The sequence below is a fragment of the Podarcis muralis genome, chromosome 7 (assembly GCF_964188315.1).
Source record: "Podarcis muralis chromosome 7, rPodMur119.hap1.1, whole genome shotgun sequence".
NCBI lineage: Eukaryota > Metazoa > Chordata > Lepidosauria > Squamata > Lacertidae > Podarcis > Podarcis muralis.
Window position 1 is genome coordinate 18,480,233 of NC_135661.1, and position 18,370 is coordinate 18,498,602.

Sequence of the window (18,370 nt, forward strand, 5' to 3'; positions counted from 1 at the left end):
TTTGAAAAAATGATAATAAAAAGGGGAGATAAAGAAGAAAATACAGTTATAAAAGGGGAAACCAGTGAAATTTATAAAATTTTAGTAGAAATGGAAGATCAACAAGATCAATTAAAATAGGTGGGGAGGAAGGAGACAATAGGGCAGATAAATATTCAAAGCTAGGGGGAAATATGGGAGAATACGTGCAAACCTTTTGACAAAGGGTGTTTAAGGAGATAACAGAAATCACAGGGTTAAAGTTGACTTAAAAGTCCAGAGGTAGCATTGTTTATGATGGGGTGGAAAGCTTGCAGACTACGAAGGACTTGCTCACAAAATTATTGACAGCTGCACTAGCTATTGTAGCTAGGGAGTGGAAAGGGCAAGGTGAATATAAAATGGAAGAATAGTATAAAGAGGTGTGGGATATAGCTATTAATGATAAATTAACATGTGCTATTAAGGTAAAGCAGGGAATATACAGGAGAAATTATTTTGAAGAGCTATGGAAGGTATTTGTCGAATTTCTACTGTTAACAGAAAGGGGTCAAACCATCACAAGAGGTGTTAAAATTTTGGGAGGTTGGATAGTTATAATGGAATGGTCTCAGGAGTGGGGTACATATTTTTATTTTTGTTTATTTATTATAAATAAATAAATACATAAATACATAAATTAATGCATAAAAATATTTGAACCGAAAACACAGGTATGATCGGAAATTTGTGCTTCTCTGAATTTTGTGACGCAGTTCTCAAACCGCATAATGTGCACAAATATGTATATAGTATGAGAAAGCAGACAATAAAAGTACCTACTTTAGCAAAAATACGTAGTATTAGGGAAACCTTTTTGTAAAAATTGCATATCAAGATGAAATGGCAAACAAAGCTGTATATAAGAGAAATTTGCACTAGAATGCTGGTGAATTTTCAGGATGACTTACAAATAGTAATTCTCAAATTGATGCAGAAATGTGAAGAGCTGAACTTAAAACTAGAAAAATGACAAACTTAGACAAATTGAAATTGACAGATTCATCTGTCCCTTCTAGTCTTACTACCCAAGAGATGGAGGGACATGAAGGCTTTGACACTCTAATGTTTACATGGAATTCAGGGTTGCGCTATTCTTTTTCATGATGTTCTTGTTAGGCCTGTTAGCTTCACTTCTAAAAGCTTGAACATTTATAGTAATTAGACAATCGGAAATGTTTACTGAAGTAATAATTACATTGCAGTTAGGAATTAAACAGAGAGAGAAAAAGTGGCAAAAACCTCCCATACACCTGACTGTGTTTCTGCAGATAGATTCTCATCAATGTGACCCAGTTCCAGTAAAACTCAATGGTAGTGCATTGACTTCAATAGGCAGCAGACTGCAGCCATAAAGCACTGCATCCATTTAAGTCCTACTTAGAGTAGGCCCATTGAAATGAGTTGGTTTAATTGCTTAAATAATTTATATACTGCTTAACTACAATAGTCTCTTAAGTGGTGTGCAGAAAAATACAATACAGAAAAGGTAAAGGTTAACAAAACTATAACAATAAGACTTCTATTAAAATGCTCCAGTAGGCACTGGAAGTTGAACAGGGAGGGGCATGTCTGACTTTAACGGGAAGGGAGTTCCATAAAATTGAGCCCACAATACTGAACGCAGGAAGGCCCCTGGTGGATCCAAGAGTCATGTCCATGAATTGCATGACTAACATTGGATACAGTCCAAAGCATTCACTCTTTAGATGGGGCAGTGCTAATTTTACTCCACCCCCTCAGTATGGAGATGCAAACTATGTAACAGTCCAAAATGCCTCTATAACAGGCAGTATAAAACATAATATAATATGCACATATTTATTAATATTCATTTATTTATTAAATTTCTATACCACTCTTCATCCAAGGATCACAGGGTGGTTTACAATATAAAAACACAAAAATACATAGCATAGCAGCAAACAAACAAAATTAACACACACACACACACACACACACACACACACAGTTCGAAAGGCCATAGATGCTTTAATTAGTCAAAGGCCTGGCTATAGATGATTATTTTTGCTTGGTATCTTAAGATGTATAATGATGGCACCAGGTAATCCTCTAGGGGGTGAGCATTTCACAAACAGGGAGCCACCACAGAAAAGGCCCGTTCTTGTGTTGCTGCTCTCCAGACCTCTTGCCAAGGAGGCACACAAAGAAAGGCTTCAGATGATGATTGCAGGGTTCGGGCCAGTACATATGGGGAGAAGCAATTCTTGAGGTATTGAACCATTCAAGGCTTTATAGTACAAAACCAGCACTTTGAATTGGGTCCAGAAACTGATTGGCAGCCAGTGCAGTTGGGCCGGGGTTGATGCTATATGCTCAAACCATGGAGAGCAATCTGGCAGCTGAATTTTGCACCAGCTGTAGTTTCTGAACCATCTTCAGAAGCAGCCCCACATGTAATGTATTGCAGTAATCTAGCCAGGAGGTTACCAGAGCATAGAGCAAAAGGTTGTTGTTGTTTTTAAGTACAATGGGGGGTGGGGAGACAGAGGAGGAATGAGGGGCAGCAGAGGGAGGGGAAGGAGGAGGACAGCAGTGCTACCACCATCACGAAGCGAATGAGGGACTGCAACAGAGCCATCGTCCTGTCTTGGACAGCACAGTCCCTTGCCCCGTTACTGCATGTCTGACTGTTGCTACAGTTGCAGAGGTGTTAACTCTCATCTAAAATAAGACAAAATCTCATTGCATATTTTCCCTCCGAGTTAGGGGGCTCCTAGCCCAGGTGTCCTGGCCCCCGTCCAGCTCTTGGAATAACATATTCCTTCCTTTTAATCCCCATGTAATACGGATTGCGTGCAGTATTCTTTACTGCCAGGCTGGAGAACCTTCTGTAATGTTGCATTTCACACCAGAGGAAGCCCTATTTGAGCTCTGCTTCGCCCCGTACTTTAAGCCATTTGTAAAATGCTTTGACAGCCCTCAGCAGAACAGCCATTGATATCGCCAGGGTTATCGTTCCTCCTCCCCCCCCCCCAGCTGCTGGCAGCACTTTCTAAGACCTGTAAGCTTTATTTGACAAAGCACCTGGCAGTTTTCATCCTAGTGTGACTTCAACAGAATGGCCTATATAGGCTGCTGGAGACCAAATGAACAATGCTGTCATGTGAATAACATAGCATTAACAGGGTGGTATATTAACATTATGTAATCTCTTAACATTTAAAAAAAGCTGTTCTAAGAGCTGGCGTAGCTTAGTGCAGTAGTCTTAAACCTTTTCAGACTAGGGACCTACCTTTAACCCAAACATGCATTCGGCAACACAGTTCTTAATTTTTTAAAACCCATATATTTATATGGTGTTGGTTCTGCTGTTGTGGTCCATATTCGATCAGGCTACAACCCAGTAGTGCAGAGCGGGATGTCAAGTCGGGAGCAGGGCAGCAAAAACTCACAACAAGGTGTCAGTGAAGTTAACTATTTATTCAAAGGAACAAAACAGCTCAGGCTTAGCAAACACAGTAACTCCTCCCAGTAGGTCTTGCCCCAATGAGGTAGTTGCGAGGACTGAAGGACCTTGCCTTCCCACAGCTCTCTAAGTCTCCTCCTGCCCAGGGTCCTTTTCAAGCAGCCTGAGACGTCTTCGTCTTGTTTGTTTTTGCCCTTCCCTCTTCATACCACTTGGGGTTCTGGGAGACCAGGGCATAGGTGGGAGAAGCTGGTTGCAGCAGGAGGGGAGGACACTCTGGCTTCTTCAGCACCCTGTCTGATATCTGCCTCTTGCCTGCCCCCCTCTTCTCCAGCCTCTGCTTCTACCTCCGCTTCTAGGGAGCTGTCTGCAACAGCCTCCTGCTGCTCACTAAGCCTTGTTTCCTCTTCAGCTTCCGACACCTCCTCCTCCTCCTCCCAATCTCCCCCCTCTTCTCCCTCTGACCACTCAGTCATCCCAACACCAATCCACTGCCTCTGACCTGACTTCCCTTGGGAGTTGCCCAGCTGGTGCCTCCCACCATTCCTCTGCATCCAGCCAGTCCATGACTAGGCATGAGGAACAGCTGACCTGAGAACCAAAAGCTGCCCTCCAGACTTCTCTGTGTCATAGAATCATAGAAGTGTAGAGTTGGAAGTGGGTAGAGGAACTAATTAAATTTTCCTCTTACAGTAAGCTACTATCGACACACACACACACACACACACACACACACACACACACACCTCTCTCCTCCATCTGAACAAACAAGATGCATTATCAGAGTTCAAGGACATATTGCAGCCAGGCGAAAACACCCACTGAAGATGTGATGCACAGCCAGTGAGGGGTGTGGTCCGTGGAGAAGTGATGTGACTAGTGGAGAGTTCTGAGGGCCAAATAGAGAGGCCTGGAGTGTCGCATTTGGCCCGTGTGCCTAATCCCCACCCCTGTCCTTCAAGCTTAAAGTATCCAGGGGAAGGGCCAGCTTGGCAGGTTGGAGCACTGAACAGCAACAATTTCTGCTAAAGGATGGGAGTACACTATGGCAGTTTGTTGCAGACTCCACCTGCGTTAAACATATTTTGGAAAGCACATTGGAAATCGGGCAACAGGACTGCAGTGTGGAGGCTAGAGATCTCTTTTATAAAGAAGGGCTCCCAAGTCGTAGCCCTCAGGAGACCTGGCAACAACAGTGGCCTCTGTCAGTTATCGGCCAGGGAGGTAACCCTTTCCAATTGAAAGGATTTTCCACATGCTGTGAAATTCCAGGTTTGTAGGAGCTTTCTTACATATTCTGGCACCAAAATATGTAGAAGATTAATGGGTCACAAAGGAGCGGTAACAGGAACTGAGCTGTTTCTAGGGCAACAAAACATTCCCCCCCACCACCACTTTTTATTCCTTATTCACTTTTATATTGTAATGATACCTGTCGCTTTGAAATTCTCCAGCCATTTTGCAGCCAATAAATGGGGCAAACAAATTTCTTTCCTGAAGGTCCTTTGTTCGTAAGCCTTCGTATTTAAACCAAGAAGGCAGCACTCCTTTCAACTAGACCTTGAATCAAATTTTGCTGCAGAGTGTTAGTGGATCTAAACTTGTCTCTCAGAGCATGTGCAAAGGGAGCTGAATGGAAGCAGTTTTCAGGCACTGCTGGAAAACTGGTTAGATTGTCAGGAGAGCTATGGTTTTGCTTCGAGACTAGTTCTGCCTCCTTGAGTGCTTGTTTCTCAGCCTGTACATTTGAAAATGAACAGATTGTTGCAAAGCAGCAGAAGCGTTGTGTGTCCTATCCTCAACGTAACATTTCTTAAATTAAAATGTATTGCTTTTTAATAACCAGTTAGAGCGTATGGTAGCTTGTGCATGATAGCTTGCAAGTTCAGATATAGAAACTTGTTACAATAGTCATTGGCCACAGAAAGACAGGTGACACTTGCTGCTTATGTGTGAGATGACTAATTCATTCATAGTTTAAAAGCATGATCGTCTCTATGTAGTTTTCCAGGTAATTGCACTCCAGGGTCCTACTCTACAGCAAACATAGTGTAACAGTTAATCCATCCCTGCACATTAATTCCCAGCTTTTCTTTATATATTTCAGGAGAGTATGTAATTATGGTCCATGAAGTGACTTCACCTCCATTCCTAGGCCAGCATCTCCCACCTGCGTTCAAGCTCTTGAGGGTTTTGCCAAAGAGAGGCAAAAGTGCAGGTTCTGAAAAGGAAACAAAAAAAGATGTTGTCAATTGAAGAAAAGAAATTTAAAGATGTGACCACAACTATGCCCAGCTGGACACAGGTGAACTATTTCCCCTTAAGAGCTGTGACAATTGATTATTAATATAATATCCCCACCCTCAACACCAGTAGTTAAAATTTGATCCCCATAAAACTGGCTATAAAATGAGAAATTCGAAGCAAAGAAACAGAAAACTTCTGGTTCTATTGGATATTCCTTCAGATGAACTGTAGTTAATTCATACTGTGTTACTATAGGCCAGTGATTCTTATTCTTGCAGGCCAATTGCTACTTTTTACCATTATGTAAGCTGTGCATTTGAAAAACAAAAACAAAAAAACTTGATGCATGTGTGCAACAGTTTGGTCAGATAACCATGAACCATAAAGCCCAGCAAAGCAGATGGTCAACCAACAGCCAAAAACATACATCGCAGATTACATTTATGACTGCTGCACTTGCGCCCTAATTGCATGTTTGCAGCGAGATAGCTTTGCTCTTTAAAAAAGAACTCTTGATCACCCAGTACATTTTTCTTTAAAAAAAAAATAAAAAAATCGCCCACTACAAGATGGCAAGCAGAAAACTGCCAACAATCTTGAAAAGTGTCTCCTGTCATCATCGAAAGAGGATCTGAAACTGGTTTAATTATTCAAAAAATAAAGCCCCAGCTGAACAGGCCAGAAATGTATCTGAGCAATTATGGTGGAGGAGGAATGGTGAGTAGATCTGTTTGGAACATATTTGTGTCTGGCAGCAGCCGGTGTTGGAGACGCAACGTGCTCTGCCGTGTTGGATGAGCAGTTCAAGACTCAATAGTGCGTCATGGCAAAGATAGCCAAGTGAGAGTTGAGCTGCATGCAACAGTGAAGTCCTTTGGGACTGCATCACTTCAGTGTGTGTAATAATAATAATAATAATAATAATAATAATAATAATAATAATAATAATTTATTATTTATACCCCGCCCATCTAGCTGGGCCTCCCCAGCCACTCTGGGCGGCTTCCATAGAAACCAAAAATACACCCATGTTTAAAAGGTTCTTGCATTGTAGGGTTGAGAAAGACCCTTGCCAGGGACCCTGGAGCGTTGCCATCAGATGGAATGGGCTATCCTGGGCCCATGGGCTGACTCATAATAAGACAGCCTCATATGATGAAAGGAGGCATGGCTTAGGGGTAAGAGTGTTTGCCTTAAATGCAAAAAAATATCCCTGATTCAATTTCCAAGCATCTCCAGTGAAAAAGTGACAGGGTATCCTTTTTGAGGTGAGGCGCCCAGGACTGTACATAGTATTCCAGATCTACATGACTTGGAATACTGTGTACAGTTCTACTCAGTACTATTTTTCTAGAAAAAAAGAGGTGCTGAAACTCACCATGAGTGCCTCCCTCATTATCTTAGAGTGGCACCTACCTGAGAGGTGCTGGAACTGAGTTCCGTTGAGTTCCGACTGGGGGGAAAAGCCCTGGTTCTACTTGTTTCGCTTCAAAAAGGGATATCTTACAGCTGGAAAAGGTTCAGAAAAGGGAAACTGAAAAGATCAAGGGGGTTGGAGCAGGTCGCTCATGAAGAAATGTTACAACACTGGGGGCTTTTTAGAAAAATGGTGAGTAAGGGAGGATGTGATAGAGATGTGTAAGATTATGCATGGTGTGTGTGTGGGGGGGGGGGAAATGAGTAGGAAGACTTTCCGCCTCCTTTATTAATACTAAAACTTGGGGCCATTCAATGAATCTGAATGTTGGAAGTTTCAGGGGAGACTTCACACAGGGCATAGTTAAACTATGGAATTTGCTTCTACAAAATGTAACAATGGCTACCACCTTGGATGACTCCTGCAAAGGATTAGACAAATTCACGGAGGATAAGGCTTCCAATGGCTACTAGCCATGTTGGCTATGTTCTGTCTCCAGTGGAGGAAGTCTCTGAATGCCAGTTGATGGGAATCACAAATAGGGGGAGTTGCTGTTATGCTCAGGTCCTGCCTGTGGGCTTCCCATATGCATTTGGTTGGCCACTGTGACAAAAGGAATGCTGAATTAATGGTGCCTTTTGGTCTGGGCCCTTCTTGTGTTGTATCATGTTTGAAGGTACCACTGTCTCTCCCCTCCCCCCAAGAAGGCAGTCTTTTACTAATCCACAGCCTCTAAATACATATTTCCTTTTGTGTTTGAGAGATTTTGATTTTTAGCAATGAAAGACATGCCAATTTTACAGGGCTTCTGTAGGATTAAAGAATGCAGAAATGAAGCCCGATGAGTCCACACCAATGAGCATACACAAAAGAATAACTGGTAAAACAGCAAACCACACTTGGCAAGGGAAGAGTTTATTCCACCACCCCGAAGTGCTTGTGGCAGCCCACAAGTTGTGAGCAATAACATCTGTGTTTGTCATTATCATTGTCCCCCTGCTGCCAGTGTTTTGTGAGGAAGGGAGTGCAGTTAAGAGAGATGAATGGTGATATATATTAACTTGATGGATAGCAATACAGATTTACTCAAATCTTCCTGGCAGCTAATATTGTGTGGCTCCTGTTAATTTAACATAAGAAGAGCTGTGTTGGATCAGGCCAAAGGCCCATCTAATCCAGCATCCTATTCTCACAGTGGCCTGTCAGATGCCTCAGTCGGAAGCCCGCAAACAGGAACTGAGTGCAACAACAACTCTCCCTACTCGTCATTCCCATCAGGTGGTATTCAGAGGCGTACTGTCCCTGACAGTGGAGGAATAACGTAGCCATTGTACCTAGTGGCCCCAATGCCTTATAAACACCAGTTACGCCTACGGAGAAGATAGTATAGTTAAAAAGCAAATACAGAACTACAAGATAGAGGCTGGGTGACAACGTGGTGCTACAAAGAATTGGGGGGCAGGCAAAAGGTCCAGAGAAGAGGCAGCTGCCAAAACTTATTGCTTATGACAAGGCAAGGTCATATAATCTGTGATATTCTGGTCATTTATTTGTTCATTGTAACTGGGGCCATGGTCATCTCACAAAACAGAAAACTCTGGATTTTTCTTCCACATACACAAATGTCCATGGTACAAATTACTGTATTTTTTTTGCTCTATAAGACTCACTTTTTCCCTCCTAAAAAGTAAGGGGAAATGTGTGTGCGTCTTATGGAGCGAATGCAGGCTGCGCAGCTATCCCAGAAGCCAGAACAGCAAGAGGGATTGCTGCTTTCACTGCGCAACGATCCCTCTTGCTGTTCTGGCTTCTGAGATTCAGAATATTTTTTTTCTTGTTTTCCTCCTCCAAAAACTAGGCGCGTCTTATGGTCTGGTGTGTCTTATAGAGCGAAAAATACGGTACATGTTGCTTTACATACAGTAAAAATTATAGTGTACTTAAATATGACAAACATGGGATTATTAACACATAAATTTTCTATATAGGTACATGTGGGATTTGCAACACAATGTTGCAGTGTGGAGTGGTACTGTCCAGGGTTCCAACCATCTGTATCGTCTATCAAGTGTATTCCATTTCCCCTTCTGCATTCCACAGTGCTCTGTTTCCCTTCCCCCCCTCTAACAGGCAGTCAGCTTTCCATACCACGGATCATGTTCAGTCCTCACTGAACTGTTTTGTGTGGGTTAGCCCCCTTTTAAACATCTTTTAAAAAGAATTTTTCTGCAAACATGGAGGTTGCCCTAAACCACCTGATATCCTCCACTTGTGGTGCCATTTTGCCAACATAAGAATTGTCCCTTCAAAAATGAGTTAAATGTGCTATATAAGATGCTGGTCATCAGGGGCATGTGATTGTCTAACTCCCTATTCAGTGTACCAAGCTTTGCCTCCATAGTGTGTGAAGCGGTCTGTTGTGCACCCTCATTTTGACATTTTTCAGGACAGCCTTTGACATCTCAGTTCAAAAGACTTCATATAGTATACTAGCATCATCCTAGCCAACTTTGCTCAGGAATTCTAAGAAAGAAAACAAAAACAAAAAACTAGTGCAGTTTTAAAATCGGTGGTTAAAATAAGTGCAGTTTTGAAAGGTTCAGCCTGCCACTATAATTCCAAATGGCATCCAGTTGTATCCAAACATAGAGGAGGACCTGCTCCTTAATCTCAGGAACCATCATGCAAAATTTGGTTACAGTATTTTAAGATGTGTCCAAATGCATAGCAAAAAAGACAAATGACTATCCAAAATACAAATATAGATCACACATGAGAAAGATGAGAAGGAGAGTAGGAAGGGTCAATGTTTAGCACACAGGTTTTTCCTAATGGGGAAAATAGCAGCCTCAGGGAGGGTGATTGTCATCAAGAGTTCTCCCTGTGCTGCATTCTTAAGTCTAGATCTCCCCTCCCTGGGGCTGATGTTTTCAGAGGCTTATTCACACATCTCCATCAGTATGTCTAGTCCAGGTTTCCAATGAATACACACAAAGTAATGTGATGCTAATTAACATTAGGTGCATTCAGAATCTGGAGTATAAATCTAATAAATAAATGCTGATGATTATGATGATGATTAATCAGTGAAACAGGCATATGTACTAGGGATGCATAGCCAACCTTCTGCTTTTAAATATCTGCTTTTGCAGTTTTTTGCAATTTAATCTAACCTTAAATAATACATCCGACATTGTACTGGAAAATACTAAGAGATAGCATTGCAGGGTTGTGTGGTTGGTCGGACGCTCTGTGTGTATCTTAGTTTCTCTTATCTTAGTACACAGAGAGAGACTGACAGACCAAATGATGTGCAATGCCATCTCTTAGCATTGTCCAGTACATACAGAACCTTCAAAAAGTATGCAATAGGTTCTGCAAGACTAAGCAGTCAATATATTATCCAAAGAGATTAATTTGGGAAGGACACTGGTTAGAAGGTTGACAGAAGCTAGGTTTAGCACTCCTGGTTTTATCTGTCTGTAATATGACGGTGCTTTCTCTCACAGGCATGCACACGCACACAAGCGCATATATCCCAGAATACTTGCACACTTTCTGGAGACTAGAAACAGCTGCTCTTCATTGCAGACCCCTTGCTCCTTTTTTCCTGATTGTTTAGAAGACCAAATCTGAGAAGTGTGATGGAAACCTGACATACGTTACTGGCATTTACTACAGGATGGACTTAGTAGTGATCTGTTGCTTTTTTGCCAAAGGCTGTTAAAATACGTTCTTCAAGAGGAGACCGATTAAGTTAAAAACACATTATTAGTAAATGTTAAAAGTAAATAAAGTAAGCAATAGTTTACACCAGTCTTTGGTCTGAATAACTGCCCCTGTCCTCTGTCAGCTCCTATCAGCTTTCTGACTCCCCACCCCTCACCCCCACAGCTGAGCAGCTGTCTCTGATAAAGATGCATTCTGGGCCTTGCTTGACCACACTCAGAGGCCACAAGGCAGGATGGACTCAAGACCAGCAAACAAATGCTTAAAAACCCCCAAAAGCTTTCAGGGTTATGATTACAGATGGCTGTATAGTTCACAGTTCCATCAGAGCATGCATTTGCATGTGTGAACACACACAAACACATCTCCAAAATGTGGCATAAGGTACAGAATCCAAGTCAGGAAGGTATCATAGCATTGGGGTAGAGTAGTGCAATTTGCATTTGTCTGGAACATACACAACCCTGCTTTAGACATGAACAGGTCAAGTGAAATAACCAGGATTTCAGGGTGTGCTGGAAGAGCACTTTTTGATTTAATGTGAAAATCAATTCTGACTCAAATTCAGGCAATCACCATGTAGAACAGAAAGTGCTCTAGGCAAAGGCTGGTGAAAACTAAGTGGTTTTAGCCTACAGATTTTGTTCAAATATTCTATGCAGACTTGTCCTAAAACTTTTTGGGGGACGTTTAACCCAGGCATGGGAAAATATCTTTTTTTGTAGCATAAAAGAGAGAAAATGAAGATCAAAAACACCACAAAGAAAGAAAACACACTCATGAAAATGTTTTCAAGTTACTTTATGTTACTCTTACTATGCCCAGCCTTCCTTAACATTATTATCCTTCTCACTTTTATTTCTCATTAGATCCCCTCCTTTATCTCTCCATTTCTCCCCTCAAAAAAATAATAGTATTGCAAATCTTGGCTTAAATCTGCATTCTCAGCACAATGAGGGCTCTGTCAGCCCATGATGAGGTCTGGCATCACCCTGGATGCTATCCAGACTAATCCATCCCAGATCCCAGGGAACTGCTCCTTTCCAGCATAGTTAGACCCATGGCAATAATAGGACTCTGCTGTGAGAGATAACAGCAGTTCTCTTCTCATTGGGGTTAGAACGTGGATCTGTTGACAGCATTTAACTGGTACAACACAGCTGGGATCTGTCTGATATTTTGAAGCAGTGCAGCCTTCATTAAAAATGCAATTACATTTTCCCTGCACCCCACATCCTTGCTAGGGGCAGGGCATAGTTTCCTCCATACTTTCCAAAAGAAGTGGAGGCAAGTTGATGCAAGCCTTCTATTCTTCACTTCAGCACACACACGGTCCCTACTAATGTGGTCCTGTCAAGCGTTGTTGTTGTTGTTATTAAAATATCTATACTGCCCTTCATCTGAGATTCACAGGATGTCTTACAATATAAAAACACAAAAATACATACCATAGTAACAAACAAAAATAATACCATCACCACCCTGACCACAGTTTAAAAGGCCATAAATTGTTTAATTAGCCAATGGAACTGGAGAAACTAGTGGGTGGGTATGCTCATCAGGGGCAGCCAATCCAGCAAGCCAGGTCTGAGCAGAAGGTAAATTGGTATCTACAGGTAGGGATGTCAAAGAATTTGAACAAAAATGGAAATGGGAGCAGAAATTGCCCAAATTCTCTTATTTGTCCCATGTCTGGAATGGAAATTAATGCAGTGAATACAATCAGAATTTGCTGCTGTTGTTGCTGCTTTCAGTCTGCAAACAGTGTGTAACTAAAAGAATTTTGTTCCCACTAGCATAGTGTTTTGTTCGCACTTAAATGAATGGGCTGGAATAACGTAATGACAATATAATTGCATAATTCATGTGATTAATAACATAAATTATGCAAGTTACATATTTTAGTACAGTGGCCAGTGAAACAAACAGCGTATTTTTTGACTGGTGAAGGTGAACTGCAGCAAAACGGAAACAGTGCTGCATGTGATCAATGCAGGGCAGAAGGGAAATGATGGCTTCCTATATTGTTAAAGCAATTCACTGTATAATCTGCTGGAAATTAGCAAAGGTTTCTAATTCCCACTTGTTTATCAATAGCAAGAGTGAAATGCCTTTTCTTCTGTCTAAATTTGGCTTTTAGAATCCCCAGTTTGCTGCAACTTGAATGTGATTTGTACACATTTCAGTGTATGGCATGTGAGGTGCAGTCAGAAGCTGGTTCCTTCCCCCATGCCACCATTTTGCAGCTGGCTTTCACGGATGGGTTTTGGGCTTCTATTGGGAAAAAACAAAGTTGACCCCACCAGCCTAAAGCTGGGCCCCACACCCAGTGCACACAAACTATCAAAGCACTGAACATCAAAAGGCAGCATCTAAACCTAGCTGAAAGTTCCAGAAGATCCTCCAAATTGGGCTTTAGTAAGTTGGGGGAAGGTGTTCCACAGGTCTACTGCTCTGCACAAAATCTGGCATACACATGTTGCCTTGGGGGACCTTTGCCCCCCCCCCCCCCATTTCATCGTGTTTTGTAGTGATGCCCATAATTTCCTTTTGGTTATACTAAAGTGGATGTAAAATGCTACCAACACATATTCAACAGAGCTGTTTTTGCTCCCACCCTTTTTTTCAAAAGTTCTGTGTTTTTTTTAAAAAACAAAACCCCTATTGATGTCAGAAATGGTACATCAGACTGGGTTGATTTGTGTCCCAAGTGTATGCCTGCTTCCCTGCTGCATTTTCAAGATCTTGTAGACACACACTAAAAAGGGGAAAATAAAGGTTTATTGCAGAGAGAACAGATAAATAGTGTGCCATGATTGAGCAAAAGTGGAGGGGGGCGCACGCAGGGTGCTTGGAAACTAGAAAACAAATTGTTCCAAAAGCTGGAGTTGACATCACTTGTGTTGTGTGTGTTTTGTTCTTACAAGGCAAAGCTTTTTGTCTCTTAGGTAGCGCATGGACACTGTGGTTGCCATGGTAAGGTACATGGCTTGGTTTTTAAAAAAATTATGAACACTATAAATAGTCATCTTGTTTGTTGGCCAAGACCGTAAGTGAGAGATACTCTAGTCAGACAGGTGCTCCAGTCAAAGCCATGAAAGGAAAGGTTACGCGGATGTTTACCAAAAGCAAGTGATGTTGGATGATGCTTTGCTGGGTGATATTTCAGTGGTTGTTTCTGTGTGTGGCTGTTCACAGAGGAACACCATCTACTTATCTACTTGTTACTCTGGAAGACTTCTAATTCCACATATCTATAGGCGAACAGGGACGCGGGTGGCGCTGTGGGTAAAAGCCTCAGTGCCTAGGGCTTGCCGAACGAAAGGTTGGCAGTTCGAATCCCCGCGGCGGGGTGCGCTCCTGTTGTTCGGTCCCAGCGCCTGCCAACCTAGCAGTTCAAAAGCACCCCCGGGTGCAAGTAGATAAATAGGGACTGCTTACTAGCGGGAAGGTAAACGGCGTTTCCGTGTGCGGCTCTGGCTCGCCAGAGCAGCGATCTCACACTGGCCACGTGACCCGGAAGTGTCTTCGGACAGCGCTGGCCCCCGGCCTCTTGAGTGAGATGGGCGCACAACCCTAGAGTCTGTCAAGACTGGCCCGTACGGGCAGGGGTACCTTTACCTTTTATAGGCGAACAAGTTCCCCGTTTGTTGTTTGTGCTGTATTACATTCATAGAGTAATAGGGCCAAATGAAGACATTTTGCTGCCTGACAGAAAGGGCAGGACCCCATTCCATCTACATAAACCAACCAGACTAGCAGTTGGATTTCCAATACTGGCAATGGGGCAGCATCTTCCACTACATTTAAGGGCTCATCCAGACTTCCTGTTGCACTGTGCTTTCCAGGCACAGGTTTGTGCTTTAAATCTCTGTGTCCGAATGGTGTGTGTGTGTGTGTGTGTGTGTGTGTGTGTCCCTTTGCTTTCCTCGAGAAAACCCATGTTTTACCACTGAATTGGAGCAAATGGCAATCTGACTTGAACCCCTTGGATTGCCAAGTCCTTGGTGAATCACTTTGGATCCCACTCCCTGCCCCCATTTGGCTGCATCTTTACCCCTAACCCATGCATCTATTAACATTCAGATCCCTCACTCCTGGAGTTATATCCTGGTCTTGGGAGTGAGCTAGGGGAGCCTGATGTTGCTACAGAGCACTGGCCTTAGCCCAGCGAATGAAATCTGATGTGGTTGCGTTCTGGAGATCATCATCAGCTAATTGAGACCTCAGCACGATGGACAAGGGGCTGTGAAGTCCAAGTGTGAATTTAATCCCCAGAGTCAGAGTTTTGGATTAGAACGGCATTGCATCAATCAATTAAAAGAAAAGAAAAGTCTACTGCCCGCAATCCTGGCATCCATTCCAGTACCCAAGCAGAGATTTTGGAATGTTAACCTCCCAGTGTCACTCTAAGACTGTTTCAGACTTGTCTCTCTGTAAATCACATCCGAGCTGCAGCAACATCTGTAGGAAATTTAACGAAACTATTTGCTGAGAAACATTGGCCTAAATCATTCTCTCCCTCACCCCTCCCTCTCTCAGAAGTTTGTGAAAACTGCTTGCTGCTTCTTTCATGCATGACACTGCAGGACAGGCAAGAGGATATAGAAAATGCACCGTCTTTGAGATTGGAAAATATGCTCAAACCATCTTGCCCCAGTGAGCAACCCGGTTGCTGAATTCTGTACCAGCTGAAGTTTCCAAACCATCGTCAGAGGCAGCCCTACATATAACGTGTTGCAGCAATCAAAGCTAGAGGTTACCAGAGCATAGACAACAGAAGTTAGGCTATCCCTGTTCAGATTTGGCAGGGGTGCTGGGCCACCAGCTAAAGGTGATGAAAGGCACTCTGTGCCACTTAGGCCACCTGAGCATCAAGTGACAGCAGTGGATCCAGAACTAATGAATCCCCAAGCTATGTACCCGCTACTTCAGAGGGAGTGCAACCCCATCAAGAGCAGGCAACCTCCCATCGATCCAGTCGAGGGAACCACCCACTAACCGTGTCTGTCTTATCTGAATTGAGCTTTAGTTTGTTGACTCTCATCTAGTCCATTACCAAGGCAAGACAACAGTCCAGAACATCCACTGCAGCATCTGCAGATGTAAAAGAGAAGTAGAACTGTGTGTCATTAGCATATTGCTGAAAATGCACTCCAAAGCTCCGGATGACCCCACTTGGCAGTTTCATTTAGACATTAAACACCGCCTCCAAGACCAGCTCTATCAGCTCTGGAATGCCAGGATCACACACACTAGATTCCCCCCGCCCCAACCCCAATTGGACAGAGAGCCTGGAGAGAGAAATGAAAGCTCTATAGACCAAAGCAGCTCTCCCTACCTGACCCTCAAGTCTGCCCTGATGCTGCCCTGAGTACCAACTCCACCCCACTCACCAACCCAGGTCTCACTCAGCCTCCTCATCCATAATCAGATCATGTATGAGAGAGGTCTTACTCAGAGCTGATCTGGCATTCAGCAACAGTAGCCGCAAACCCAAGGACCGGCTGATAGGACAACTGCAATTCCGCAGCTTTGAGGATGGGCTGTCACATGGTTGTTGGGATATTATGGAGAGTGGGAGAGCTAGGTATGCCCTCTTGAATTCACTGGAGGAAATGTGAGGTTTAAATGCAATAATATGGAAATAAGTTAGGAGAAAAACATGCCTCTGAGCAAAGCAGCAGTTTTTCTGACCCTCTTTTATTCTGGCTCTGAACTAATAGCATCAACTGCACCATTGGGTCATAGTTTTCCTCTCCCAGTGTGTTCTTGGAAATGCTGGCAACAAGCATTTCCTTTCTTCTTACTTGTTGATAACTGTTCTGGCTCCAATCACCAAGAATGGCTAATACAGAGAGGTGGGTTTTTTTCATCATCATCATCATTATTATTATTATTAGCATCATTATTAATTTTTAGCGTGTGTGTGTGCGCGCGCGCACACACACACACACACACACACACACACTGGAGAACACCTGCAGAAGATGACGGCTTGAGAAAAGCTTTGGAACCTATTTCCACTTTGGAACAAATACTTTGAAAAATATGAGAGGGGAAAAAACCCATAGCTGTGGTTTCCTGGGAGCCATAAATTTGATTTCACAAGCCATTCCTTTCCTTGTCTACCCTCCAGCTTTTGTCTGTGCTAAGCTTTTCAAGGCGGGAAAAGACTGCTGCTTTCATTCTGGCTTCGTGTGCACTTGCCTCGTTTTTAACAATGGAATTTTGCAGTCACCAATGAAGCTTGCCAAAGTCAACCTTCTGATGTGCGCAATTTAATTTGGAGAGGATGAAGGGGGTGGGGTTGGGGGTTCTGACATCCATTCCCATGGTTGGAGGGCTCCCTTCCCATGAATGCACTGGACAAAAAAAGAGAGAGAGAGAGAGAGAGACCTGATGGAACAGAAACAACATCTTTACCAGAGAGCTCAAAGGTGTGACTTTTATTGCGATGCAAGAAGGAAAGAAAAGTCAAGGGTTAGTTGCAGAAAATATGGGGACTGGGGGAGGAAAGCCTATGAAGTCATCCTACCAGTTGTCTTGCCAGTGCTTACTTGATCCTGCAGAGTATTCTCTATTTGCTGGTCTAAGCTTTAGTAATGATGCTCTTATAACGATGTTCTTATAAGAGAATTGGACAAATTCATGAAGGATAAGGCTATCAATAGCTGCTAGCCATGATGGTTATGCTCTGCCTCCACTGTCAGAGGCAGCATTGCTTCTGAATACCAGTTGTTGGAAAAACATGGTTGGAGAGAAGGGTCTTGCTCCTGTGTCCTGCTTGCGAGTTTCATACAGGCATCCAGATGGCCACTATGAGAAAAGGATGTTGGGCTAGATAGACTGAGCACTGACCTGATCCAGCAGCCTCTTCTTAGGTTCTTCTTTTTAACTAGATGTTGGAGAGATTCATTGAGAACAAGATTATTTCCAGTTGCAGCGCCAAGTTGACTTTTATAGAGGCTGATCAATGCAGTTTCCCAGTAAAGCGTCAAGCCTAGCATCCAGCAGGCTAACATCTAGTGATGTCTATGTTCTGTCTCCATGGTTGGCAGCAGTATGCCTCTGAATACCAGTTGCTGGGAATCACAAGTGAGGAGAATTGCAGGCTTTCCATAGGCATCTGGTTGGCCACTATGAGAACAAGACACTGGACTAAATGGACTATACTGACTGGCAGTGGCTCTCTAAGGTGCTTGGCATTCTTTTCTTAGCCCTCTAACCTGGAGATGCCAGGTATTGAGTGTGGGACCCTCTGCAGCCAAAGGAGATGCTCTACCGCTGAGCTAAGGCCCTTCTCAAAGGACCTTACTTCTTGGAGTCAGAATTCCCCCTCAGTCAGTCCATGAGAACATTTTACCTGCTCTAAGGACCTCACTATTTAGCCTTGTCACCATGGAAACCTGGCACAACCCACTGTGTTCTGCTTACTGACTTCTGCTCCAGACCAGACCTCTGCTGTTCCCATGTGCTTCCTCTATATAGCTGGGCTTATAGTATTCAGCAACAGCACCTTGAACACA

At 43.1% G+C, this 18,370-nt stretch overlaps 1 protein-coding gene across 3 annotated transcripts in view; it reads left to right on the top strand.

Moving 5' to 3' along the window:
* MORN1 (MORN repeat containing 1) overlaps positions 1 to 18,370 on the top strand; it is a 135,840-nt gene that overhangs the window by 99,375 nt on the left and 18,095 nt on the right. For 2 of the 3 annotated variants that reach the window (XM_077931326.1, XM_077931328.1), the window contains exon 14: positions 5,556 to 10,928. In XM_077931326.1, the coding sequence (XP_077787452.1) occupies positions 5,556 to 5,704 (149 nt within the window). In that variant the 3' untranslated portion in view covers positions 5,705 to 10,928. Of the gene's footprint in view, positions 1 to 5,555; positions 10,929 to 18,370 lie in introns of those variants that run through there. The other variant, XM_077931327.1, reaches the window with a different exon arrangement.